Here is a 27,696-nt window from a genome sequence, read left to right as displayed (position 1 = left end):
CTGTTGTAGTTTGCAGGAGAATAATTATGTGCAAGTTGGCGGTCAGAATAATAATAATAATAATAATAATAATAATAATAATAATAATAATAATTTATTATTTATACCCCGCCCATCTGGCTGGGTTTCCCCTGCCACTCTGGGCGGCTTCCAACAGAAAAGTAAAATACAATAATCTATTGAACATTAAAAACCTCCCTAAACAGGGCTGCCTTCAGATGTCTTCTAAAAATCTGGTAGCTGTTTTGCTCTTTGACATCTGATGGGAGGGCATTCCACAGGGCGGGCGCCACTACCGAGAAGGCCCTCTGCCTGGTTCCCTGCAACTTGGCTTCTCGCAACGAGGGAACCGCCAGAAGGCCCTCAATGCTGGACCTCAGTGTCCGGGCAGAACGATGGGGGCAGAGGCGCTCCTTCAGGGAACATGGGATAGGGAAGAATGCCCTCCTCCCAACTTTAATAGGAATCATAGGCTTAGTTCCCTGGTCAAGTGGAAATATAAGTATGATTCACAGTAAGGCATCTCTGTGTAGTAAGGATCAGGGCTGCACTTTTTAGCCCTGCCCTCAAACCTTACACCTTTGTCATCCAGTAACTGTGTGGTTGTATGAGAAGGAAGGCCAGCATGCAAGCTCCTCCCTGCAAATGAAGTGCCTTAACCACACTGCATCCCCTACTTGGGAGCATGAGCTTGCCCACTGGGGTTTTCTTCTCACACAACCACATGTACCGTGATTACTGAAAGAAATAGATTTAGAGAAAAGGCTAAAACAAGGCCTCATACTGAAGCCATACAAACAATATGCAAACAGGGCTATATTATTTAAGGCATCCCAGCCCAGCATTTCTGGTGTCTTGACTGAGGCAGGATTCCCATCAATATTGTTTGAATGTGTGTGTATATACGGTATGTATACATAGCCACTTCTTAATGCCAAAACATGGATCTAAACCAGGCACCCCCAAACTTCGGCCCTCCAGATGTTTTGGACTATAATTCCCATCCTCCCCGACCACTGGTCCTGTTAGCTAGGAATCATGGGAGTTGTAGGCCAAATCATCTGGAGGGCCGCAGTTTGGGGATGCCTGATCTAAACTGTGAGCCACCCTTGTGTTGTTAATGAGGATTGGAAAAATCAGCAGCACATCCAGAGACACAATGTTAAGTAAACAAAAGATGGGAAGACACCATATATTGTTGGATCCAGTTTTGCACAAGAAATCACCTTCTTTTTTCTCTCCCTTTTTAATGGTTATAAATTTAGACTCCATCATTGCCTCGGTCACTAAGGATATAACTGCATACCACACAGTGTTCCTTACAGCCATATTGGGAGGCACCATCATCATTATAATTGGGTTCTTTGCAGTTCTCCTTTGCTACTGCAGGTAAGTAACAAGATTATAGCGATGTGCAATTATGACACAACGTATTCATGTGTTTCATCCTTTTGTCTATTGGAGCCTTTGAATGATGGTTCAGTCTTGTTTTGAAAATATATTTGAGGTATGGCCTCTGCAGTCCTCTGTTCAGCCACTCTGAGAACAGCCTGCTGGACTAGATGGGACATTGGCCTGATCCAGCTATTTTTATGTTGTTATGTCCATGCAGTCACATGTGTAGAAGATTCTTCTGTACTACTCTTCCCTGTTTTCTAAGCAACAGTTATAAATAGAAAAAGGTATGCAGATAACCTATAAGGGTGTGTAATTCTTATGTCATTTGACACAAAATGGATGTGTTACATATCTAGGCTGCTCTCCTGAACAGGTAGCTTAAATCCCATTGATGTCAGCCTAACTGCAGTCAGGATTTCAGCTGGTGGGCAAGGTAGAGCTTTAACATTATTGGTTCCCCACTTTTTTTCCTTAGGGATACATGTGGTCAGTCAAAAAAGAGGAGGAGAAATACAACAAAACGGGATATCTCCAAAAAGGACCAGACAACATCAACAACTCACATAAATCACCTTGGCATTTCCAAGGGCTCACTGAAGCCAGATGACAAGTCTCAGTTGTTTTCAGCCACATTATCCTCTTATAGTCCCCAGAGAGGGGCTTCAGCTGAAGGGGAGGAGAGGAAAGGCCGCGACAGTTTCAAAATCTACACAGAAGGTATTACATACCAGTTCTCCAGCAAAAATTCTCACTGTAGCTCACCCCAGTCCTTGGAACCTAGCATAGGAGTGAGCCATTTACAGCCAGCAAAACATATTGGTGGCAGCATTTCTCCTGCTAGAGACTTGCAAGAACGGAACCACTACCTCTCGATGAATGAGGAAATATATGGTCTCACTCCCCTCCCAGACCAATTGGTGCATCTTTATAGCCAACCTGTTGCCATCCTTCAAACATCTGACCTGTTCCATTCTCCAGAGCAGCTGCATACTGCCAAGTCTGCCACTTTGCCAAGGAAGGGGCAATTAGTCTATAGCCCAATGATGGAGCCAATGAGTCGGGAAAGTTATACCCAGACATTACCCAAGATGCCCATGCACTCTCACCTCCAGGTGCCAACCTCCAGAGATGAATCAGCTGCGTTAGATAGCCAACAAGGCTTATCTCCTCAAGCTGCAAATTGGGGGCACTACACCAATAGCTTGCTGGAGTCAGTTTCTGTTCCAGGGACGCTAAACGAAGCTGTGGTCATGACACCATTTTCATCCGAACTTCAAGGCATTTCAGAGCAAACCTTGCTGGAGCTTTCAAAAGGAAAACAATCTCCACATCCACGGGCATGGTTTGTTTCATTGGATGGCAAGCCAATAGCTCAGGTGAGGCATTCATTCATAGACCTCAAGAAGGGCAGGAAGACAGAGAGTAACGATACTAGCTTGGACTCTGGGGTGGACATGAATGAGCATAATCCCAGTCGGAAACTGGAGAGGGAGAAAACCTTCATCAAAAGCATGCAACATTCTAAGGTCCTTTACCTGGAAGACTTGGATCTCAGTAGTAGTGAAAGTGGAACCACAGTTTGTACCCCTGAAGATCAGACTGTGAAGCCCATGCCAGATGGGGGGACTGATCCAGTCATAGAGCAGCACACACAAGAGGTGCCTAAGAAGAAAGAAATGGAAGACCATGAGGCTAGCCCTCCTCCAGCTAAGAAACGGGGAAGGCCACCTCTAACTAAAAGAGACAGCAAGTCCAACATCTGGAAGAAGAGAGAAGAGAGGCCTCTTATTCCAATAAATTAAAATTACAGATGTCTGCATTTTGCTCTGTCTGGTGTCACCTTGGCTCTTTGCGTCTTATTTGTAAACGTAAATGTTCAGTTTATAAGAGACAACCAGAATCCGGTAACATTCAATTTCTCAATTCGTAGAGGTTACACCTTCCTAAGAGTGCAAACCAGCTCTTCTTGCTTTTCAGCAATTACTTGAAGAAAGCTTCTGATTTTTAAAATGTGCTGAGATACTTCTGTTGGGGTGCGCACACATGCTGCAGAAGAAGCCTGAATGCAACCTTCATTGTGTGCTCTGGAATCGGACATTTGACAAGGAAGAAGCACTGCTGGGTTGCATCACCATGGGGAAGAGGCACACAGTGAGTGAACAAGATTTTACTTTTAACAATCGGTGTCTGATACGGATATTTTACCATACAATGTTTGATGTAGATGTCCTGCAAGGCAGCGAGATAAAAGCTGCCATTTTTCATCTAAAATGCAACATCAGAGCCTTTTTTGATACCTTGTATAACATTCCACCGCATTGTTCTCTGTATATACGTGGGGCAAAAATAATAATTCAGGGACTTATTGATATGGTATTTCAAGTATGCGGACTTCTGCTTTTCATGTGCTGCTCCAGTATGTATTGAGCCAAATTGTGCTCCATTTTTAGAACAACTAGGTTTGTACATTAGGGCAGAATGTGCCCCTCAGTGTCCAAGATACATATTATTTTGAACTTGGCCAAAATGATGGCTTTGTAGAAGACATTTCTTCCAGAAACAACCCTGTGCTACTGAATAGCCTTAAAAGAGATATGAGACAGAGTAGTACTTAAGCAATTTGATGACGTGCCTCCTTTTTATTTTGCTGTGGTCCCAGTCTTGCAAGTCCATTGTGCAAAAGAACCATTTGAAATTTCTTGAATAAACCTATCCATATATTTAGCCAATGTCTTTCTTGCATGGGAAAATTGGCCTTGTAGGGCCAGTCCATAACTGTCTTTATATTAAGCAAATTCTCCAGTCTGATAGCAAACCTGTCAAAATGACAAAGTGAAGGCGAAAGGACCATATGGTGCAGCGAGTTCTTAAAATTGGGTAATACTCCTTTCTAAAGTCCTGGAGGGCCAGGGTCAACCAGCATAGACAGTAATGAGTTCAATGGCCCAATGATCTGTCTCTGTAAGGCAGCCTCCTATGATTGAGAGTTCTCTTATTCCAGAAAACAGATCGGAAGAGAACCTGTATTGAGCTTGTTTGGTTCTGCTCTGTTTCTGTGGAAAATAACAAACACTGCAACCCTAAACACATTTATCTAGTAAATCCAGTTAATTTCTGCGGAACTTACTTCCAAGTAGAAATGTCCAGCTTCAAGGCCTAAAGGTGTTAAGATTCATCTGAGATCAGCAGTGAAAGCAAGCATTCTCCCTGTATAGTGAGGCTGGCTTCCTTCCACTTATGCAGTGCAAACAATATGCCAGTGTACTTATGTAGAAGCTGGTATGACTTTTATTCTCCCATAGTTCAGATGGGCTGTGTTTCTTAAAGCATAGCATGAAAGTTCCTTCTTTTGGTGTATTTTAAAATCAATATGTTTTATTATTTTTTAAAATAGTTCTGGGAAGCCAGAGTGGGTGATACCACAGGAACTAACTGATCAGCATTCTCCTGAGCTCACTCCTAGCTCACCATTCACAGTATATTTGTCTGTATGCACCCTAAGTGTATCCTAACCTAATTTGTGTACTAGGAACACATTTCAGCACTAACTGTTGGTGTTTCTGAATATGAAGAAGGTAAGCTGTGGATCTGGCCTATAGGACAACAGCCATCCTTGGAGTAGAATTTATTGTAGAGTTGAGGGGGGGGGGAGTTACCAAAAGAAATGATTGCATGAAATGTAACTAAGAAAATATATACAGGAAAGAAGTACATAGAAAAATGCATGTCAGGGAGGATAGGCTGAACATTTTCAGATTTCTTAAGTTTTCTACGCACATGGAGTACCCAAACATGTGACCACCACACAACATGCACTCTGTTGGCACCGTTCAGAAAAAGCTACCACTTATATATCAATTAACTCTGTCACTGATTTTGGAGTATGCACAAAAAAAAACAAGAGCAAGATGTCAACCTTATCCTAAGCACATTTTCTTAGAAAAATTATTCTAAGTAACTTAAATGGAATTTATATCCAAGTAATGTTAGGATTACAGCCTTATAAAATATTAATGTTTTCCCTCAAATTCTATGACATTTACACTTGTTGGGTTTAGTTGTACTGAACTTTCTAAACATTTGGAATATTAAAATATTTTAAAACTTATTTTAACTTTTACTTTTTTATATTTTGAAAAACATTAAAAGCATTATTGCTGGTAAGCATCGGAAGCCATCCCACCCCTTTCAAATAAAGCCTTTCATTAATTAAGATTTCTGAAGCAATTCTGATAATTCTTAGCATTTTTGAAATTTTATATCAATTCATTTTACCAACTGAAATTTAAAGTAACTTTACAGATAATAAAAGACTTGTCAAATATTTGTACATTTTCCACTTGCTGATACATTTCTTCTACTTTAAAGCACAAGTTTACACAAGTTTATTGTACTTCAACAAATGCCGTGTCTTTGTAAAAAAAACGAGTATTTTTACATATAAGCTGTTCCGTTGGGAAGTTTATCTGTTCTTCGTATGTCAAGATTGCTGTCCTACACATGGTTCCTCAGTAGTAAGTCCTATTTAGTTCAAGAAAACTTACACTTGGGTAAGTGTAATAAGATAGTTGCCTAAGAGCACAAATTGAATCAGGAACCCAGTTCTGTGAGCTACAATTATTGGGAACAGAGTCTGAAACCAGACATGAGAGTTGTGTGGCTGCCACTGAAAGGAGTCCTTGATACAGGAGTACTGATCTCAGACATCTTTCTCCTGCTTACTGTAGCTCCAGCTGTCCTTGCTTTTTCTGCCTCACCAATAAGAGCAAGTACCCCTTTTTCAGCTGATGCTCTTCAAAAGTAACTGCCTTGTATTGTTTCCTCCGATCTCAGCAACTGCATGAACTACAATTTAGTGGATGTAACGTGGGAGGAAAGGAGGACTCAACATGCAGAGCTGTTTTCAGTATTGAGCCACACAGCATCTCAGAAGACTAGTTCCAAGTGTTCCCAAGACAATACTGGCCATCACTTATAAGCTGTAAATACTGAGAACAAGCAGTCACTGCCACTTGTTAATTCTTTGAGACACAGTTAGAATTCTATTTCATTCTCATTTCAATTTCATGACCTCCTGTAGCTCAATCTTTTTTTTTTTTATAAAAAAGTTTCTTCATTTTTCTATTCTGTCAGGGAGTGGCATATCATGTGTGTGTAACTGCTATGGTACTAATGATCTATTGCTACAGTGTATCTTAAAATTTATAAGATGTTAAAAGAGTTCATGCAATATAATAAAAATATTTTAAAAACTTGTGAAGATAGCCTTTGTGATTCTTGGTCCTTTTAAAAACAATTCCTGGACTCACATGATAATGCATCATTGTTATTTCACTAGCAATGCACTCTTCTCACAAAAAAGCTAATTTCTCATGTAAAGCTACCCCCCCCCCCCACATGCTTATAAAGAAGTCAGTGGCGCTTGCTCTGAAGTAGCCGTACACAGAACTGGAACCTTATGGTATTTCCCCCCCCATGAAAACCAAAAGATGCATTGAGACATGTTAGTTAATATTTTTCCCCCTTGATGTTACAAAATAAAGCTGGGTGTTCTTTCATTGTGGAAGATAATATTTTAATTCATTTTTCCACTTCTATGAACAAAGAAGATCCATGTTCTTATCAACTGATTTTATATCACTTTAGGGACTTCATGCATAGGTACAAATTTAAAGGATGCACATTAGGTTCTGTGTATACTTGCTTGAAATAAGCATTGCCCAATAAATGAGCTGTATTACCATAATTAAAACAAATATAAATTAACAAAGCAGCAGATATGCTAAGCTTGGCTTCCATTCCTAGGAATGTTATCTAGCAGCTACTTACAACATTCCTAAAATTTTGCAAAGCAATCTCATCTGAGACAAACCAAGGCAAGGGGATCAAAATTAAGGAATTCTTCATTAATACCTCTTCTCTTGCAATTTCAGGCTCCTTATGATATGCTCTGAACCTTTGCTTGAAACTTCCTGGTTCAACATGGTGTAGTTCTTAGTTCATTCATCCACTATACATATTTCTGAGTACTTGCATAAAACGAAGTGCTATAGAAGTAGTGGCTCCAATTCAACACAGCACATATGTAAACTTTTTAAAAGTAAAAACCTGAGAGAGGGAAAAACCTCAACTCTGTTTTGCCCCCATGAGTAGCTGCTATATGGTGTTTCAAAACTTTTTAAAAATGGCACATACCTGCACTTCCAGCTGCTAAATCAGGAGGGAAAACATGCACAGCAGTCATTTGTGCACATGACTTCCTAATTTTTGATATGCAGGATCAAATGAAAATATTTTGTATTAGTCAAATTTTAAATGGCAAATTTATGTCTTACTGCTTTATACATTAACAGATTTTTTTTCTCATCATGTTTAACAGAAACAATATGGATGTATATGACTTGTGCAGGCATAATGTTGCCAGACATAATTTGCTATAAGATGAAGTACTGATTTAAGCCAAGTGGCTATTTTGCAGAGATTGCTCCTGATATGAGATAGGAGCGAAAAAGAATATAATAAATTCAAATAGTTCTTTTGAAATATATTAAACTTGCATCCTGAACCTATAAACATTTACTCAGAAGTAAGTCCTACTGAGTTCACTGGGGCTTACTCCCAAGTAAATGTGCACAGAATGGAAATTTAAAAGGCACTTCGAGTTATAGATAAACCTCTCAAGGCAGTGCCAATTCCTTCCTGTGTCAACACATCAGCACAAGGCTTTGGAATAAGAGACAAACCCTTAGCATATCTAGAAAACTTCAAATTTCTGATTGTCTGAGTACTGTGCTGGCTAGAAGCAGAGCTTCTTGTACAAGTATAGCTGAAGCCATTCCGTGTTAGACTCTGTTCACATTCTGAATTATTTTTCTTCTTACAACACACTTGAATATGACTTTGAGACTTCTCAAGAACATAGCCAGGTTTCACTTGCTTGACAAGCAATCCTGTCCCTGGTATAAAAAGCTCCTGCACATCCTGCTTTGTAAACTTATTCTTTGCTTGAGACATAATTGGGGTTACTTCGCCTTTGCTTCGTACATTCTCCCAGGTTAATGGATTATACACAATGTGTCCGTCAATAGGGCAGGCATTTTCTTTGTGCAACCAATGGTCAATGCATTTTCTATGGAACTATAAAAACAAACACATAATATATATCAGTACTTATCCACCAAAATACTATTTATTGACAAAAGGGTATTTAGCATCTACAAATTCTTTGCAAAGAGGTCGGATTCTCCTTCCAGTTTAGAGAAAATCGGAAGCAACTTAAAAGGTTTCATTAGAATAATACTGATCCAAACCTACTTATCTTGGGAGCATTAGGCCAAGCACACTAATATACTGTGAGAAATGCATTTGCTCAAATGGTATAAACTGTTGTAAATCAATAAAATAGCCATGGTGCTCTTAACTGAGACAAATTCCATGACTGAACCAATGCTCTCTGAAATCCATTGCTAACATCTCTTCGATTACAGGCTAGAGCTCTCCAGTTACAGTACTCTATTTTCCATTCTATCAATAAATCTATAGAGCGTATTTATTATAAACATAGCAATGGATGGATTTGAACTAAGCTAGCACAATGACTTTTAACTGCATAATATAGCTTCCCCACCCTCTCCTATCCCCACATACCCCCGTGTACCCTGCTAAATCTGCTACGGTGGTTTCTCCAATCCACTAGAGCAAATTCAGAGGGTGTACAGGTAGAGGACAGAGTAGGGAAGTTACACTGTGCAGCAAAGTCATTGCACTAGCAGAACTGTTTTGTTGAATGCTGCCCAGTGCAACTGTTTATTGAAGAGGGCCATATGAATTGGTATAAAATATAATACAAATAAAAGACTTGGTTAAAAATTGGACAGCAATAAGCTACACTAGTTTAAAAAATGGACATCTCAAGCTGACTTATACTGAGTCTGAAGACTGATTCATTTACTCAGCATTGCATACTCTGGCAGCAGCTCACCATAGCAGCCAAGTTTTCCCTTTTCTCACGAGGTAGCCTATTCAGCATAAGGGAATTTCCCTTAAAAAAAGGGAGAACTTGGCAGCTATGCACCTCACCAAAGCCTCAGGCACATATCTTTCCCAGCCTCAATACCTGAGATCCTTTAAGTGGAGATGCCAGTGAAGAACCCATAAACATATTTGCATGTCATGCATGTGCTGTAGTGCTGAGTTGTGCGTGAGAGAACTAGAACCATATGTGCTGGAACAAGTTTCAATCACTGCATCATATTTCTAATCTTAAAAAACACAACTAGTAGAACAATAATGTAGCCTGTTATAACACTCCAGTTAGCAAATTATATACCAATGGGGAAAGCTTGGTTCCTAAAAACAGGAGAAATGGCTATGGTATGACAGCTGCTGGTCTTTAGTTCTATTCGAGAAAACCTTTTTAGTCTGAGAGCCACAGCCCCTCATAAGCAACTTTCCAGGAACTGCTTGCAAGTGTGGGCAGGGCCAGCAGAAAAAGTGAGTGGAGCTAGTGATATGATTCTTCCCTTTGTACAGTAGGCCATACTCCAGCCACGCAAACATCAGACATATCTGCACATACACACATACCAACAAGCAGGAGACATTATCACAGTTCAAGGACAGGAGGTGGAACGCAGGAATAGTGAGGAATATTGACTACGGAATGTGTCAAGGACTGGGCAGGGGGGCTGAATTTGGCACCCAAACATGAAGTCTACACCAAGTCTTTTTCTTGTTTCACAACCTTAGTAAACACTTCTTGACTCACACCTAGAATTGTAGAGTTGGAAGGGACCCTGAGGGTCATCTAGTTCAACCTCCTGCAATGCAGGAATGTGTGTGTGAATTCCTGAATGTGTGCATGGTCTCTGCTTAAAAGCATTGTATCTGAAGTAACATTGGGTGGCATATGACAATAAGAGTTTGGGGGAGAAAGCTGGGCAGCTGTATCTTTTATTTACCTTGTGATTACACGGCAAGAATCTTGTCATTTGGCCAAGGCGAAAGATCTTCAAGCAGAGTCTACATTGCAAGCCTGGATCAAGTAAACTGCTGCATTTTCCAACCAGCACAGTAGGTAATGAGTTTATTATACCCTCTGGTATGCAGCTGTACCAAAACAACAACACCCAAACATTTATCTTTAGTTGCACTAAGTCTTAGAAATAAGCGAAACAAAATCAATGTTGTAACTTGGAGTGTACATACACAAAACTGCATATAGCCAAGACTTGCCAGGATCACCCCTTTCCAGTCTAGCCAGGGCCCTAAAAAGCTGCCCAAGCTTTTCCACTTTGGCAGCTCATGTTCTTTACTGCAGGTGGGCACAGCCTTTTGCCTGGAGAGTAACTACCGCCACTGCCGCCACTCCTGCATCCTGCCAGTACTGGCTGAGCCCTCTCCCACCAGACAGACACCTTCTCAGCAGTAGCAGCTTGGATTGGCCATGGTCCTTGCCAGCTGCTTAAGTTTCATTTATTTTAATTTAAAATGATTCAAATGAGTTACATCTTACTTATCCCCGTGTTTTTCCTCTTTAGAATTCTCTGGATTAAAGTTCTGCAGATTTTCTGATGTTGATAGTTGTGTTACTGGTTCAACTGACCTCCATCTCTGATTCCTTTTCTAGAGAATGGGTAAAGAGCTAATGAAAGCTAAGCAGTAATTCATTACTTCAAAGTCACTGACAGCAGAAAAATGGCACACACCCCTTCAGTCTTAAGAACTACGGAAGCACAGGTTTTTTCAACAGATATCCTACAAGAAATTCCTTGAAATTAGATTGTGCATCACAGCAGCACATAGTCAAAGGTTTTATTCAAAGGAAAAATATAGTAGGCTTGGTGAACCTGTGACCCTCCAGATGTTGTTGAACTGTAACTCACACCCAGCATGGTCAATGATCAAAGATGATGGGGAGCTGTAGTCCAACAATAGCTGCAGGGTTACAGATTCCCCCAGCAATATTGGTTAGGATAGAAAAGCAATTGAGAGTCAATTCACATGCAAGTAAATCCTGCTATGCTCAATGAGGTGAAGTGTATGGACACATTAGCGGCTTGAAATGCAGCAAGGTCCTTTGTTAGGGTATGTTCGGATTACTGCTTATTCTACATCCAGTTTTCTAATCAGACTGAAGCCTTTTTATCGACCCAGCTTCAAACAGCAGTATTTGTCAAGAAACTACATGCTCAGTATGGACTGTAGTGAGCATAGTGTGAATGTGGCTTCAAAAATTAGCAGTGCGAGCACACCGGGTGCAAAGTAAGCAGTATTGTAAACATATCCTTATTCCCTTAACCTTAGTAAATGTTTTAGGATTGCATCCTTACTCTTTATTTTGATCCTTGGGTCAAAATTTCTTGTGTCAAAAGACCTTCAGAAATGCTCATTTTTGTTCCACAGAGATTATTTATATACAATTACCGGTTCCCTGTAAAATGTTTGCTGATTCAATTCCTGAATTAAGAAAAATTTGAAAGGGGTTGTACTGTACCTCACGAAAAGCAAAGCTATGTGAAGGATGACAAAATCTTCTAAAACATCCATGGCATAGGTGATATTCACTACATTCGGTGCACCTTGGAACAATGAGGCAAACAAAATTTTCAGCAGTTTCCTTATTTCACAAATAAGCATATCTTAAAATAAAACTGATTAATGTTGAATTTATCAGCACTTTTGTATGGAACACTCTACTAAAACACAAGCTGTATGCTACATACAAGCCTGTATTACATTTACTTTTGTAGGTGAGAAAGTAAAATAATTTAAGCTAGCTGGAAGTATTTTGATGGTTCTGAATCTTATCTATAAAATGTGAGAGCACATGTCTTTTTGAAAACTGAAGAACCCTTGCTTTCTATTTTAGTGTTCAAAACTAACCTTTCAAAGCACATTATGCCAGGCTTCATTTGATAAAAACTGCCTGTCCCTAAAGAGTTGAGCAGGTCAGGTGAAGAAATACTGGCCTATACTATACAGAGGTACCTCGCTAAATGAATTTAATTCGTTCCGACGGTCAATTCATCCTACGAAAAATTCGTCTTGTGAGGCACCATTTCCCATAGGAACGCATTAAAAGTTAATTAATGCATTCCTATGGGCTCCGGGGGACTGGCGGCAGTGGCGATGCTTGCTCACTTGGCTCGCGGAAGGCAGGCAGGCAGACAGGCGGCAACAGCCTCGGACCCTTGCTGGGCTGTTGCCGTCTGCCTGGCTGCCTTCCCTGAGCCAAGAGAGCAAGTGCCGCTGCCGACAGCAGTCCCCGAGCTGAAGTGCAGTGGCCGCTTGGCTCGGGAAAGGGCACTTGCTCAGGGAAGGCAGGCAGGCGGCGAAAAGCCAAAACGCGATGGTGCGAAAGTGAAAAGCTCCTTGCTGTCGGCGGCAGGGGAAGAGGAACGAAGGAAGAGAAAGGGCAGCTTTCTCTTCCTTCGTTCCTCTCCCCCTGCTGCTGAGCGTGCACAGATGCCGGGGTTCGGAGTCTCCGAAACCCGGGATCTGTCCTTGCTGTCGGTGGCAGGGGGAGAGGAACGAAGGAAGAGAAAGGGCTGCTTTCTCTTCCTTCGTTCCTCTCCCCCTGCTGCTGAGTGTGCACAGATCCCAGGGTTCGGAGTCTCCAAAACCCGGGATCCGTCCTTGCTGTCGGCGGCAGGGGGAGAGGAACGAAGGAAGAGAAAGGGCAGCTTTCTCTCCATTCGTTCCTCTCCCCCCCCCCGCCCGACAGAGCCGGCATCTGGTTCGGAAGCCCCATCAAATGCTGGCTCTGTCGGGTGAGGCGGCTTTGTGTTCCGCTGGTCTCTGCCGGCACCCTCACTGCTCGCGGCAACCGGCAGAGACCAGCGGAACACAAAGGGGAACCAGCTGCAGCGCGGGAAGAAGAAGGCAAAGGAAGATCAGCTGACAGGCACTGACAGGTCATCTTCCTTTGCCTTCTTCCCACGCTACAGCTGGTTCCCCTTTCGCTAGAGGAATACCCTGTAGGTTTTGTGATCGGAGGTTTTTATGGCCACGCTTCGCAAGACGAAGCGGCAGCCATAGAAAACCTCGTCGTCTTGCGAGGCAACCTCCGATCACAAAACCCATTCATCTAGCGAAAAATTTGTCTAGCAGGGCATTCGTCTAGCGAGGCACCACTGTACCACAATGCCAGGAAATGTCAGAATTAAAACCTCTAAAAAGACTCCTATTTCAAAGCATAGCGCTGTCTAAGGTAGCACATTAGGCCACCTTAGCATCAGAGACATGTGGAAGAAAATGCAGCTTGTCCTTATTTACATATGCAGAGCAAATCAGGATATTATTCTCAATGGACACTAGGGGGGCAACAGTCTTTTTTTCTCATAGTATTTTAAATGCCATGTTTGCTACTCTTGATTTATTGGAGAAAACCTTTATTGAATTTGACTATTACTGTATCTTTTTTTGTTTGAATACTTGTATATAAATGTTTTAAATTATGTATTCAAGTCAGTTTCCACTATATTAGAGACTGGAGGGAAAGCAGCTGCAATCAAACAGAAATCTCTCATGTAAGAATAGTTACCAATGCGAGGAAGGTTTTATTGTATTGAAATATAACCCAAGATACATACAAGTAACTATGAACTTTACTTCAATGATACAAACAGTTTTTTCCCCTCTGTTAACAGCAACTAACCTATGCATGTTTACTGGAAAACAAGACTTACTTGCCATGTATGCACATAACACTAAACTATGGCTTGTTTTAACCATGGTTTGTTGAATAAGCCATGGTCAGTCTTACAGACAAGCAAAGAAACCATGGCTTGTTTTGCCATGGAAAATTTTCATGTCAAGTAGAAAAGGACATTATTATTTTGCTACTTTAATTAGGTAGAAAATCACGGTAGCCAGCTAAAATTTAAGTTGTTTTTTTTTCACGGAGTCCTGCATAGCTGTTAGTAAAGTAGCAATGCATTCTTTAAATTTACATCTTCTGCAAAGCTAGGTGTACTTGCTTGAAATTCATAGCTAGATGCTAGGGCAGGGAAAGGAATCTGTTGCCAAGCAGAATGAGGAGAGGGTTATTCTGGAAAGGTGCCAGAAGTTGCTTAGCCTAGTGCGTGGGCCTTTTTTCCAGTCACTTTTGCTTCACACTTCTTAGTGGGTAGGGCACCATTACAAACAAGAATACAGTAAGCCCAGGATCCTGAGTTCAGATGTAACAATACACCATGGTCAAAACAAGCCAAGATTCAAAAGCAAAACATGGTTTCAAATCATGGTTTGTTGCCCCCCCCCCAACCAATGTGGGCTCAAATATTCAAACAAGCTACAATTAGGATAAACAAACCATGACTTAGAATTATGTATGAATGTGTCTGCTTTGTTCAATGGAATATATACCTTACTGTGTTTAGACTAGGTACTAACAAAATATATTTTCTGAAGGAAGGAAAAAGCGAGGGAGCCCAAGCCAGGGAACTTTACCATCAGCTCCCTGCTGGCCTGAGTGGCCTCTATCTTTTTACATTTTATATAATGTATTTATTTTAGTATTGTAACATTGTAAACTGCCTTGGATGCCTTGGCAAAAATGGTAGTATATAAATCCAACAAATAAATTTAGAAGAGCAGAAACACCTACTGACATAATTTAGTAGAAAATCAAAGGGTTAATAACCATAAAAATAACAGCTATATCCCTACAAAATATTAATCTCAAAGGGTGTGCCTGTTCATATAAATTTTCTTTCATTTCTGACTGAGGAAAAGTTACAAGTACCACAAGCTCACAAATGAGGGTGTAGGGCTGTACGAGAATACTGTACTAGAAAATGCTTACTTGTAACAATTGCCTTCAATGGGACATACCCTGCAATTATTGCAAGGGATTCCAAGATGTTTGTCAAGATGCTGCTTCTCTGCTACAGTGATGAGTCTTTTGCTGTTTCTGAATTCTTCCAATATAAGTTTCAACGGTGCAAAATCTTCCCTACACAGGGGACACTTCACCAAAGAATCTTTCTCTAACTCTATCTGATGATCAGCCCAGATCTTCATACATACTATGTGTATGTTGTTGCCACAACCAAACCTATAGAAAATTAACTATATTATTTATCCTTCTCAAGAAAACTCACATACAAAAAGTTCTATGAAACTATGAAAGCTGTTACAAATCTACAGTAGTCTAGATTCATAAGCATAACAAGGAAATGTCTCACAGCTTAATAGTACATACCCTGCTGTCTCTGACAAAATTGTGTAACATGTTCTAACATAATTATCTGTGATCATCATAAAAGGTTTAAAGTGGTTTTTTTAAACCCAGTTTATCTTACATGGAAGGGAAGAAATGACATAGGGCTATCACAAAGATTGAGAGGAATCTGGTTCATTTATTGACAGCTGGGTTTACAATATTAAAAATGCTCTTAGTGTAACTAAATTTTTTAAAAAAGCTAAATGTTTAAAATCCAGGTACAAAGACGGAAATTTACAAATAGATTGCTGATTTAAAAAATGAGTCACTTCTGCTGTTTGTTTTAATGTTAAATAATTATGTCTGCTTGCTGCTGAGGGTGATCTTGTAGGTTGTCACAACCCTTGTTTCCCTTCCTCTCCACTTGCCTAGCTGTGTTTTGAAGCTGATATGTTTAACTAAACAGAGCTTCTTTAAAACCACAAACTCTGGTGTATATGAAACAATAAGCCAAGATTCTTGAAAGCAAAGCTAAATGCAAGTGATTTTTTTCTCAAAGTCACATAACAGAAGGAGATGAGGAGAAAGGAGATGATGTGACCCCAAAGCTTTGCTTGGGCTCTTTCTAGCTTTTGCACCTATGCTAAACTATACATTAGCCTTACATGAAAACCAACCTTAACCATAAAATAATAATAATAATAATAATAATAATAATAATAATAATAATAATAATAATAGCTCAATAATAAAAATAGTACATAAAAAAGCTCAAGATATGACTCCAAAGTATTAAAGAAAACACTACCAAACAAATCCTAACAACACAATTATTCTAGACTTTATAGCCTTCAGATAACGTAGTCCAATCAAAACATTTATGGAGATACTGTGTCATAATTATTTAGCCTTCTTAAACAGCAGCGGTGACCATAGCTGCCAAGTTATCCCTTTTTTACAGGTATTTTCCCTTATGCTGAATAGGCTTTCTCGCGAGAAAAGCGAAAACTTGGCAGCTATGGCGGTGACTCACCTGCAGTAAGTGACAGGAAGCATTCTCTTCAGCAGTTTGTCCTGGCAAATAGGGCACACATCCTCATCATCAATTTGCTTTTGTTTAATGTACCCATCATCAGCTGTTTGCTGCTCCTTGGTAGAATTAGCAGATACCTTTGGTTGGGGAGCAACTTGTAGACCCTGAAGCACTTGGTTAATTTCTCTTTCCACAAGACCCAACTGTAGAGCCCCTGTAGAAAAGTTCAACAATGAAAATGTCTGATAAAATATAATTCTGGTTGTTTTCCAAGTGAATCAGATGTTGTCAATGAAGTAGTAACTCACCCCATACCCTTTTATATAAAACAAATGGTCTCTCACTAGAAATCAGATTCTAGTGAAAAAATCGGTGTGGGGTTGAATGACGGAATGAAGTTATTTTGGAAATATTGCTTGTGATGCGTATGATGAGTCAATCAGAAGATCAGACTCTATGCTATCATTTCTGCCATAAACTGACCACCAAAAAGTGAACTAATGAAAAATGAAAAATTAGCATTTTATGTACAACGGTGGAATAAAAATATGAGGTTAGTACTTACATTCATGGTCTCTGGGAAGTTTGAATTTTTTCAACAATAACCTAAAAATAAAAAAGCAAAAAAAGAACACAGCTATCCAGTAACCTGACACTGTAACAAAAGCTGCCTAATCAAATTTTAATTTAGAAATGTAATAATCCTTAAGATGCAGCCCATCTTTACCAAATTTGACTATGACAGTAGCCTGGCTTTTACATCGCAGTAAGGCAGGAGTGCCAGCTTGGTCCCACAATTGTGGGTGCCCGGGGCTGTGGGTGCTATGCAGTGTGCATGGCTCTGGCAGGAGTTCTTTACTCCTGCAGTGCATGAGAGTGTCATCTGAACCTGGGCTCACGGTTAGCAGTCCCCAGTAAGCCATAATTTGGCTTACCATGATGTGAAAACCAGGCCTCTGTACAATTATGGTTTGCTATCATTTACTCTTCTTTTTCTACCTCTTAATAATTCTCAAATATTACTATGTTTACTTAATAATTACATCAATATAGGCAAAGACATGGAACTTTTGGCTATCCAGATATTGTTCTATTCACTCCCATCATCCCTGACCATTGACCATACTGGCTGGGACTGATGGGAGCTGGAATCTGGAGGGACAAAGCTTCCCCATTCCTGGTATAGAGCTTTCACATATTTAAGTACTTCACATTGTCTTATAATCCTCACAGAAATACATATCTTTTATATACCATTTAATACTTCAAAAATATAAGACAATGGAGTGTTATCCATGTATTGCAGATGCAGGGATGGTGGAGGTGAGGCTGAATGTGTCTTGCCTAAGGTTTTCATGAGTTTATGATAGAGAAAAAATTCAAACTTGACTTAGCTACTATATCTTATAGTCACTGCAGCATTGGTCTTTGACTGATGGATTGCAACCCATGGTGGGTCACAACCTGACCTAACAGCAACACTGCCATATATATGTATGTTTTGGGCTCCCCAAAGCATTTCCTGGCTAAATGTCTGAACATTTTGATGACTTATACAACAGGTCTTTTACTCAACATTAATTCTCTGATTTCAATTCAATAAATCTATTTAGGTGTACTTGGAATAGTAGACATGATTTTTTCACATTCCCTTTCCCTCTTCAACTTCTCATCCCTCTGCATTACTTCCTCTTCATTAACATTTTGGTCCTTGCTACATTTCATAACCCCCTTTCCCTCCTTTTTTGAGGCCTTTCTGCTTTCACCCAGTCTCGTTCTGTCAGAATAGCTATCTGATTTCTTTAAAGCCAAATAATTATCCTTGTGCAATTGTGTAAACCAAATCTATCATAACATCATTTGTATAACTTTGTTTTACAAACCAATTTACCAGCAGATATGTTTACAAAGATCCTTTTCTTTCACAAATATTGAACAGCTGCACGAGTGAGGATTCCCCAGAAAAACCTTACAGCAAAGCAACAAAGAACACGTTTAGAAATTGTAATACAAAAATGATACAATGAAGATAAAGGCAAAGGTGGGAGGTGATGCTATAGCTGAGTATTTACTAAAATCTTGCTATTCTTCCTGTACTTTATTTACACATCTTTAAAAATAGTCCTTAGTTTACAAACTAACGGGTTGATGGCTGTCTGAATGTGAACCTTCAGGATACGTAGTTTGTGCTGTCGACACCAATCACCTGCTGAAACAGGAGTAAGAAAATTGGAATTGGATTCTTTAGGCGATTAGAGCATTGGAATGGATGCTAAAATTATATGGGGGGGTGCTTTAAAAAGCACAACTTAAAACATTTTTGATGCTGGACACATAGGTTTTACTGCTTTTGTACAAGTGAAGCATATCCAGAAATGTTTTCCGTATGTGGTTTCTCACATGCAGATTTCCATTTTTAGATTGGGGCTAGTTTATGCTGGTCTTTGCTCTGTCAGCACTGAAGAGGTAGCTGTGAAATCACGTCTCATTTCTTGCTAGCATTACATCTTGTAATGCTGTAATTATGGGATTTATATTTGGTGCTTTGTAGCTAAGCTTTTATCTAATTATCGAAAAGCTTCAAAAAGCGGGGCTTGAGCTTACTCAAGTGCTAGGAAACCAGAATATGATTAATTGGGGAAATGCAAATGCTATTTTTATTTTGCGAGCTCTTTAAGTCACTCATATCAAGAAATCTGATTCAAGACTAGAGTTCACAATACAAGATTTGTGCCATTGCCCTACTATGGGTATGGAGAGACTGATATTGTGCCTGAACAGTGTGTCTAGCTACTGAAGTGAAAAAAGGGCTTGCAGAGCAGAAATAGCCTTGAGACAGGATTATAACGCGTCCCCCTTTTCCTTAGGACGTCACTATTTTCATTAGAAAAATATTGGAGGTTACAGAGTTACGTGACCCCCGAGCCAAGGAAATAAGTAACTCTACAACCTTTAGAAGAAATCCAAAGGCAGCCCTGTATAGGGAAGTTTTTTTAATGTTATGTTTTTGTCTATTTTGGAAGCAGCCCAGAGTGGCTGGGGCAACTCAGTCAGATGGGCGGGGTATAAATAATAAAATGACTACTATGGAATAACATGGCATCCCTTATTTTCACTGGAAAATGTTGGAAGGTATGAGCTATGTTGTTTGGCATTATAGCTGCTGTGAGGGGCAGTTTATTTAATTTATATACCGCCCTATACCCCGGGGGAGCTCAGGGCGGTTGACAGAATAAAATGAAGATATAAAACCACAGACTACATAATAAAGATGAAAACAACAACTTAATGCCACCCCCTCTAGAATTCCCATGATTCTAGGGGGGTGGGGGTGGGAATAAGTCGGGACTGTTAAAAGCAGTGAAAATGTGCTTTACAGACATGCTGTGGGTGGGAGAGATTATGGGATGGAGAAGGGAGCGGTGGCACAGACGACCTGGTCTAGCCAGAGATCTTCACAAGAGAGGCTTCGGCTCTCCCACTTCCCTCGCTGCTCCCGAGTAAGCCTTCAGGTGAGGGGAGGAAAGGGCTTCCCTCTTCCTCCGCCTCTCAGCCGCCCTACCCTGTGCTCCGCCGCCCGCTGCTCTTCCTCCTGCAGGACGAAAGCGGTGGGCCCCAACTCCCTCACCAGGCGCATGGTCCCGCTCAGCGCCTGGTCCTGCCGCCGGCTCAGCTCCGGGGGGACCGAGAGACGCCTCCGCGACATAGGAGGCGTCGAGCCCAACCGCCTCTCATTTAAAAAAAAAAACCGTCAACGGCCGGCCGCCTCAGGCTGGTTACCATGGAGACGGGAAGGAGCAGCGCGCGCCTCGCGCCTGCGCCGTTAATGCGTCTGCTGGCGGGGCGGTGTGTGGAGTGATACCGTAGGAAGCCAGGTGTTCCTCCTCCTCCTCCGCCTCCTCCCTTCGACCTCTCTTTGGGAGGCCGCGTTGCGCCCGCGAACCGAGGGAGGAAAAGGAGTCCTCGTTTGGGAGCAAGGAGGCACGCGGATGGTTCCCACGGAGGCGGATGGGGAGGAAAGCTATGGGGGCCCCGCCCTGTCCTCCCAAGGGATGCTGCCAGGGCCGGCCCACCCACGAAGGTGGAGTCCGAAGGGGTAGCAGACCCCCGATGGTACCGTTTTATTCCTCCCTTATTCCCGATGTAGATCTTCACTCACTCCCTTCTCCGTAAAGTATTTTATACAATACATAATAAAATACACACACACATATAACACACACACACACACACACAAATAAAATACATAGTAGATTCGGATACCGGTATGTGTGGTTTTCCTTTAAGAAAGCACATTATACAGATTTCCATCATGCTGCTGTCGAGAAGCCCAGGCAGTGCAAAGAGAAACGGCCTAGTTGCTCCTTTAGTTCAGTGCATGTATTGCATTCTAATCCTAGTGTTTAAGGAGTTTCAGCACTTCAGAAATATAAACGCAGCAAATAAAGCTAGGGGGGCTAAAGTGGAAATCAAAGGGTTTGCTAAAACTGTATTAGTATTTTTACACCCAATAAAGCTAAAAACGGAGGAACCCCCCCCCCCCAAAATCAAACTCAAATCCCTCAGGTAGTTTCGTATTTCAGCTATGTGGTCTTGCAATTTAATTATATTACCAGTTTTTGTATCAGTGTGTCCCGGTATCAAATATAAGACTGTGAAGGTGTGTTTTCCTAATGACATCATCACGCGCTAATTAAAGGGACTTGGGGTGAGTTTCCATTTTTACCCAACACAAACTTTCACGCTGTTCTTGCCTTAAAATAAATATTACTTTTACAAACTAACTGGAAGCTTGTTACTAACTACATAACACTAAAAAAAAATTCCTTCAGTAGCACCTTAAAGACCAACTAAGTTTTTATTTTGGTATGAGCTTTCGTGTGCATGCACACTTCTTCAGAAGTAACACTAGTTTTCTTTCAAAACAATCTGTGACTGAGCAGTCACACCAGAAATAAAAGAAACACACGTATCAAAAGAAAGTACTTCAGCACACGAAGAATAATTGATGTATGCAAATCACTCCCCAAAGATCTGGCAATGACCACTGGATTAGGCAGTTTTAAAATAGGATTTTAGACAAATAAATGGACGGTAGGTCTATCAATGATTGGCTATTAGGCATGACAAGCAGGATCTGCAGCTTAACAGTTGCCGTGTGGAGGGCTCCTGTTCAGGATGCTTCAATCCATTCCCCTTTTGCCCTCCCCAAGAGTCAGGCAGCATTTTGTACTCAGTGAGCATTTTTGGTCCTCTTTGGCTGTTTCAGAGGTTCCTCCCTTTACATCCATATAATTTTTTAAAAGTTGTTTGTACTTCTGGAAACGTGGTTCCCGTCTGCTGATACCATACCAACCCCTTCTGTTCAGGTGTTGCCATTTCCATAAGCAATGGCGCTTGTAACATTTGATTGCTAATACAGTGGTACCTAGGGTTATGAACTTACCATAATTCATTCCAGAGGTCTGTTTTTAACCTGAAACTGTTCTTAACTTGAGGTAGCACTTTAGCTAATGGAGCCTCCCGCTGTCTCAGCACAATTTCTGTTCTCATCCTGGGACAAAGTTCTTAACCCAAGGTTAGCGGAGTTTGTAACCCAAGGTGTTTGTAACCCGAGGTACCAATGTATATGACACTTACTTGGGGTGTCCCCCAGCTTCCTCTGCTTGCCATTCTCCCTCACATTACCCCCTGGAGCTTCCTTTTGCCACCTCATGCAACTACTAACTAAACTCTTTCCTGACCCAATTCTGAAGCCACTTCTCGCTTCTATTCTACAGCTCCACTCTCCACCTGTGTTCACTGTCGCCCCATGTCTATACCTCCTTCCTCTCCCTTAGTGCAGCTACTTTGCACACAAACCAAGTGTCACCCCGTATGTTCTATTGCATTTTGTCACCACTTTCCTTATCGCAAAAGTGTGATCTTTCAGAGAAGTGTGTTGTGCAAGAGCTCCAAATCCACTTTAATTGCACCTGAATTTGATAATTGTTTTAAATTCTTCTATGTGCACTGCTTAGAGATTCTTTGATTAGTTTATAACTACTTCTCAGGAAGTAAAACCTTCTATAATCTCTTTTTGTATTTTTTGAGCTCTAGCTATATGATGCTTAACTCATTTATGTTTCTGCCAACTAATCCAATATAGCAGTCAGGAGGCACCCAGAATATCAATCTTATGCATGCCTATGATAAATTCCAATGAGTTCCAATTGGACCTGTTCCCAGGTAAATGGTTATTGTATTACAGATGCATTTTGCAAGGCATTAGATGTTGTCTGAGAAACCCACACTTGAGAACAGGGAATCAGAAGCACAGAAATGCCAACTCTTTTACAGAGTGGATGGACAGTAACGCACATCAAAGCTGGAAAGGATAGTTGAACTGTACATGCTCTTGAGTCCTGTACTTATTGTGGTTAACATTCTTGAAGGCAAGGCCGGATCCACATATTATGTGCCACATTACATATAAAAGCTCACTGTCTGGCCAAATATGTGATTCTAGCTTTGTGTTCAAGACTATTAAAGACAATAAGTAATGTAATATGACAACAGTGAAACAGTCACTTAATAAAATATGAATACAGCATTTAGCTTCTCAAAATACTTTTAATATACAAGTTGCATGTTCCATACCAAGCACTCACATTTCCATGTGTCCTTCCTAGGTGAGAATTACAAACTACAAAAATTTCCAAAACAATGAGTTTCCATCGCTCACTTCAGGCAACACAGAGCTATTTTGTTATTCCCCAAATCCATCTGTTTCAACACATCAGTGACTATGTTACCCTATGAAGGTTAACAGTCATCACAGTGTTGACCAGGTACTCCAGTTCAGGATACTGTTCATTAGTCTATGCCAACCTGGAGCCCTCCAGTTATTTTGGACTTGCAACTCCCACCAACCCCAAGCAGCACCGTCTGGTGGAGCTGATGGGAGCTGTAGTCCAAAACATGTGGAAGACACAAGAGTCGGTAAAGGCTGTTGTAAGTTAATCATATTTTTAAAAATACATTTAAGAAAACATACCAAAATGAACATATATTTCCTTTTCTATACAACTTTACAGAGGTATATGCAAAAGGGGCTATATATACTAAGTGAAAACCATTCCAAGTTCTGCTACAAACATGCTCTGAATGTTGCAAAATTTTAAACCAAGCAATTCTTTTCTCAACTATTGCAATATATTAGTGCAAAGGTTTAGGACAGCATGTTTTATGTATCTTCAGAATGCTGATGAACACAAACATTTTATACTGTGAGATACAGACACACATAGACATGGTGTATCTGAAGAGCCAATGCTGCAACCAACCACCGGTTCTAGTGGCCATCTCTCAGTTTTTGGAGTGTAAATAAACAGACTGGAGAAGATAGAGCAACCTGATTCGTGTCATCAGGCTGCTTGCCTTTCAATGGAACAATCATAACATACAATTTGACACTCTACTTGCTTGAGCTGGAGGTAGGAATTATTTTATGTGATACAGCCGAGGGGCTTACCTTTCATCACTGGCTTAATTAAAATTATATGCAAAAAAATCCACATTCATATCAGGTTCTCATTGGTTTGTATACAGCATGTATCAGTTTATTAATCCAAGATACATATGAGCTTCGTGCCGACACATTCCACCTGCGTGCTACCCTTTCCTCCATTCTATGTGTGCTGTGACCAAAAATTCCATGTTAATTAACCATGTGTTTCCCATTCTCTGATGGGGTGAAAGACGGGTTGCTTCCCTGGAACTGTGGTTCTTTGAATGGTCATCTGTGCAGTTACACATACGGGTTCTGCCAACCACAGAGCAACATTCAGAACATTTTAGAGTTAGGTTTTGCTGGGAAGCCTATTCCCAACCCTCAGTATGCAAAAAGGGACATGGTTCCCACTTTTCTGCTCAGTTCCACAGAATAACCAAAGTGGCTATATAGGAAAGCACCAGAGCAAGAGCAGGCCAACAACAGCACCTGCAGCAAGGAAGAAGACTGCAGAGGGCAACTCAAAGAAAAACAGTGCAGGTAAGCAATCTCTGTGGTTTCTGTGTAGTCCCATGTACGAGAGAATACCAAACTGACTTACCTGGGTAGCATGCTTTCCAATACTGACACAAGCACATATAGGACTCAGTTCAGGACAGGTTACAGTAAAATCCTACATGGATGCAAGCCTCAAGACTTTAATGGGATTTACTCCCAGAATTACAGCCTTTGTCAGGTTCAACGGAAATCAATGGGCTTTCATCACCAACATTTCACATTGCTCAACTTTCTTTGGATTGAGGCCATGACAATTCACAAATTAAAGACTAAATTATCACATCATACTCAAAATATTCCAGTATCCCTGGATAGAGATTAAGTCCATATATACAAGAGGAGGATCAGGATTACAATGTCCCACCCATGCTCCCACCTGATCTTTGTACATTGCACACAGAGGTGAATGTGCAGAGCTGATCTTTGTGACCCTGGCACCTTTATTTTGAGGTGTGCAGATCATATGGATTGTCTTATATGCACTGAGTCTAGGAATGTGAGTTGCTATGCAAACATTCAACAAGCAATTGTCAGGAAGAGATAGGGCAGGTATCCCAAAGGGGCTAGGTCACACCAGTGTAATCCCAGTTCCTCATCATGGATCCAGATTTAATATTTGCACAGGACTAGTGAATACATTTAAATATCCACATCTAAAATGACTCTGGGAATTACAAAAAAAGTTTCCTTCTTTTGCTAGTTTAGTTTCCTGAAAAACAGATCAATCAATAATTTGATGCATGCAAAACAAAGAACAAAAACACAGAACGAATCTCCCTCTTGAAACATCATACTCTTCCAAAAATATACAAAGCGTGGAACAATCTAGAAAGGTAATAGTACAGTATAAGAGTTTTGTCGTACATCCTAAAGAATTTACTGTATTATTAACAGGTATAGTTTTTCATTACAACTTACAATGGAGCTGTAGTAACACATACTATTCCTCTTCCTGTATTAAATACTTTAAGGAAGAGTGATTCAAACTAAAGAACACTAAAGAAGGGTATATTACAGGTTCAGGGCTCTTTACGAAAAGACATAGTTATCAGATCCCTGATCAAAGTTGTGGGTTTGTACTTTAATGAAGCAGCTCACAGAATTAGGGTTTCACAACAGTGGAGACAGGAACTCAAGATAACCATTTGCTATCAGTACACCAACTCACTTTTTTCAGGGTCAATGCGGAACAACTAAAACAGTTAGTGAGGCTACAGTATACTAAAGGGAATGTCAGGACTTTCCTAAGTGGGACACAACTATGTGACTGTTACCATCTGCCACAACAGCATATCACACTCGTAGCAAAATAGTAGCTGCAGATGAACATCAAGATCAATCTTGGGCAAATACAGAAAAGAGGCATACAGCAAAATTCTCATGTTTGTTCTGCACGTATGAATGCTTGGAAGCGCCAAATAACCATTTTTCTAGATGTGAAATTGGGTTTAATAACATGGGCAAAATGGTAAATGCTAAGTATTACTACTTGAATTATCATAATTTTCAGAAGGGCAGCTATGTTGGAAGGTTGCAGTAAAAAACAATGAAGAGTGTTGTGATACCTTAACAACTCACTAATTATTGTGTATGTTTTTGTGGACCACAGTCCATAGCCCAATTCATTATGTGTATGAAGTGTAACCCTTAATTGGCGCACATATTGAAGATTACATTTCACACACCCTATGGTCTGTGACATAGTAGCAATTTCTTAACCAATTAATAAATACGTTAATCTTTAAAGTGCTTTTGATGTATTGTAATTTCATCATAATGTGGAATAATATGGACCAAGACACATGGCAGAAGTATTCTTGGCATACATCATGTACTTTGGATGCTAATTACCTTTTAATGTGTGTCAGCTTCCTATTTCTGTGACTAAAAGTCAGGTTTTCACATTGCCATTGCCCGATGCCAAATATGCCCGATGCCAAAAGCTTTTCAAAATGCCACCAAGCTCAGGTTTAACTGATTCACATCAATCCTGGTATTAGGGGAAACAAATTTAGCAAGCGAAAAAATTTTCTGTCATCAAAATTAACTGCATTTTTATGACGCAGCAGACAAAAAGCAATTCTGTATATATCCATGCTTTATAGTCTGGAGTTTTTAATTTCTTAAAAGAAGAACACAGTAAACTGTAATACATTCCTCTTCCATTTTACATAAGCAACAATTGAAAGTATTTTACCCTAAAGACAAGTTTTCCCATGTATCCAGAGGGAACTTTTTAAACTTACAGGATAGTCTAAAAGCTTGCATGGTGTTTAAACTTAAAATAACTGAAATGATTGCCCAGTACAGATGTACTGCGGATAAAGGACGAACAAAATTTAATCCCTTACACTCACAACTTCATTACACTGGATGTTCATTTGTTCTTTGCTTGTTTTTAATGATGTTATGCATGTGTGCTGTGTATGTATTTCCATATGCCCTTCATTTCTCAAGTAGATGGTCCTATCCCAAGACTGAGTGGAGACCCAGTCTTAAATCTTTTTAATCTTAATCTTAAACCTAAATTTCTCTGACAGATGCCTGAATCTGATTACTGCATCCCTTGCTACCTTCAGCCCCTTCTTCTCTACTCTTTGTTGCACTTTGTTGCACATCTGCTAGAAAAATGGAAGCAGAAACCAGTTACAGCACAAGCTACAGAAAAAGGACAGCTTCCCCTCATCATTTTCATTTCTTCAGGCAGAAGAAAAGTTAAGACATACGGTGCACGTTTTAAACCTACACATCCAAGCTACTGAGGATGTACTCTACACAACATCCAGAACAAATGCTGGGTCCCAACCAACTATCATTAACAGGACAAAATGGCTACTGGAGAGTTAGAAAACTGGGAATCCTACTTATAAATACAGTTGCACTCTGACTTCCTATCTAGAGGAATGTTTTCCCCTTCAGACAAAGCATGCAGAATTCAATCTTCTACAAGAGACATAATACAGTAACACAGCATACAAAATGCACTGCTACAGGGAAGGCTGAATCAGAAATAAAATGGAGGTTACTCATAAGCATATAAAGCTACCA

General features: G+C 40.4%; 2 protein-coding genes across 3 annotated transcripts in view; one reads left to right on the top strand and one right to left on the bottom strand.

The window, feature by feature from the left end:
- FAM171B (family with sequence similarity 171 member B) overlaps nucleotides 1-6,493 on the top strand; it is a 30,318-nt gene extending 23,825 nt beyond the window's left edge. Inside the window, exons 7-8 of the mRNA XM_035133458.2 lie at nucleotides 1,266-1,389; nucleotides 1,874-6,493. Coding sequence (XP_034989349.2) covers nucleotides 1,266-1,389; nucleotides 1,874-3,200 — 1,451 coding nt within the window. The 3' untranslated portion in view covers nucleotides 3,201-6,493. The remainder of the gene's footprint in view (nucleotides 1-1,265; nucleotides 1,390-1,873) is intronic.
- Nucleotides 6,487-23,668, bottom strand: ZSWIM2 (zinc finger SWIM-type containing 2). Of its 2 annotated transcripts, none has more exons than XM_035133469.2 (9): nucleotides 20,161-23,668; nucleotides 18,490-18,566; nucleotides 17,164-17,204; nucleotides 16,599-16,812; nucleotides 15,206-15,457; nucleotides 11,894-11,978; nucleotides 10,913-11,022; nucleotides 10,359-10,506; nucleotides 6,487-8,535 (listed from the first exon to the last, which is right to left on the bottom strand). In XM_035133469.2, the coding sequence occupies exons 1-9, from the start codon at nucleotides 20,302-20,304 to the stop codon at nucleotides 8,044-8,046; spliced, it is 1,563 nt and encodes a 520-aa protein (XP_034989360.1). In that variant the 5' UTR covers nucleotides 20,305-23,668; the 3' UTR covers nucleotides 6,487-8,043. The 2 variants fall into 2 exon arrangements, with proteins under 2 accessions (XP_034989360.1, XP_060136378.1); XM_060280395.1 differs by having other exon boundaries at nucleotides 20,227-23,668.
- Between the last annotated feature and the right edge of the window lie 4,028 nt (nucleotides 23,669-27,696).

Source organism: Zootoca vivipara, chromosome 1, assembly GCF_963506605.1.
Source record: "Zootoca vivipara chromosome 1, rZooViv1.1, whole genome shotgun sequence".
NCBI classification, from domain to species: domain Eukaryota; kingdom Metazoa; phylum Chordata; class Lepidosauria; order Squamata; family Lacertidae; genus Zootoca; species Zootoca vivipara.
The sequence above is the reverse complement of the archived record's forward strand: the minus strand, read 5'-3'. Positions and strand labels throughout refer to the sequence as shown.

What these genes read in the sequence shown, in the direction of transcription:
- ZSWIM2 (XM_035133469.2), bottom strand. Translation starts at nt 20,304, where the DNA reads ATGTCGCGGAGGCGTCTCTCGGTCCCCCCGGAGCTGAGCCGGCGGCAG. An exon ending in GAGGAAAAACACGGGGATAA is followed by an intron (nt 10,507 to 10,912) that starts GTAAGATGTAAC and finishes GTTTTGGTACAG; the next exon opens with CTGCATACCAGAGGGTATAA. An exon ending in TCTTGCCGTGTAATCACAAG is followed by an intron (nt 8,536 to 10,358) that starts GTAAATAAAAGA and finishes TTGTTTTTATAG; the next exon opens with TTCCATAGAAAATGCATTGA.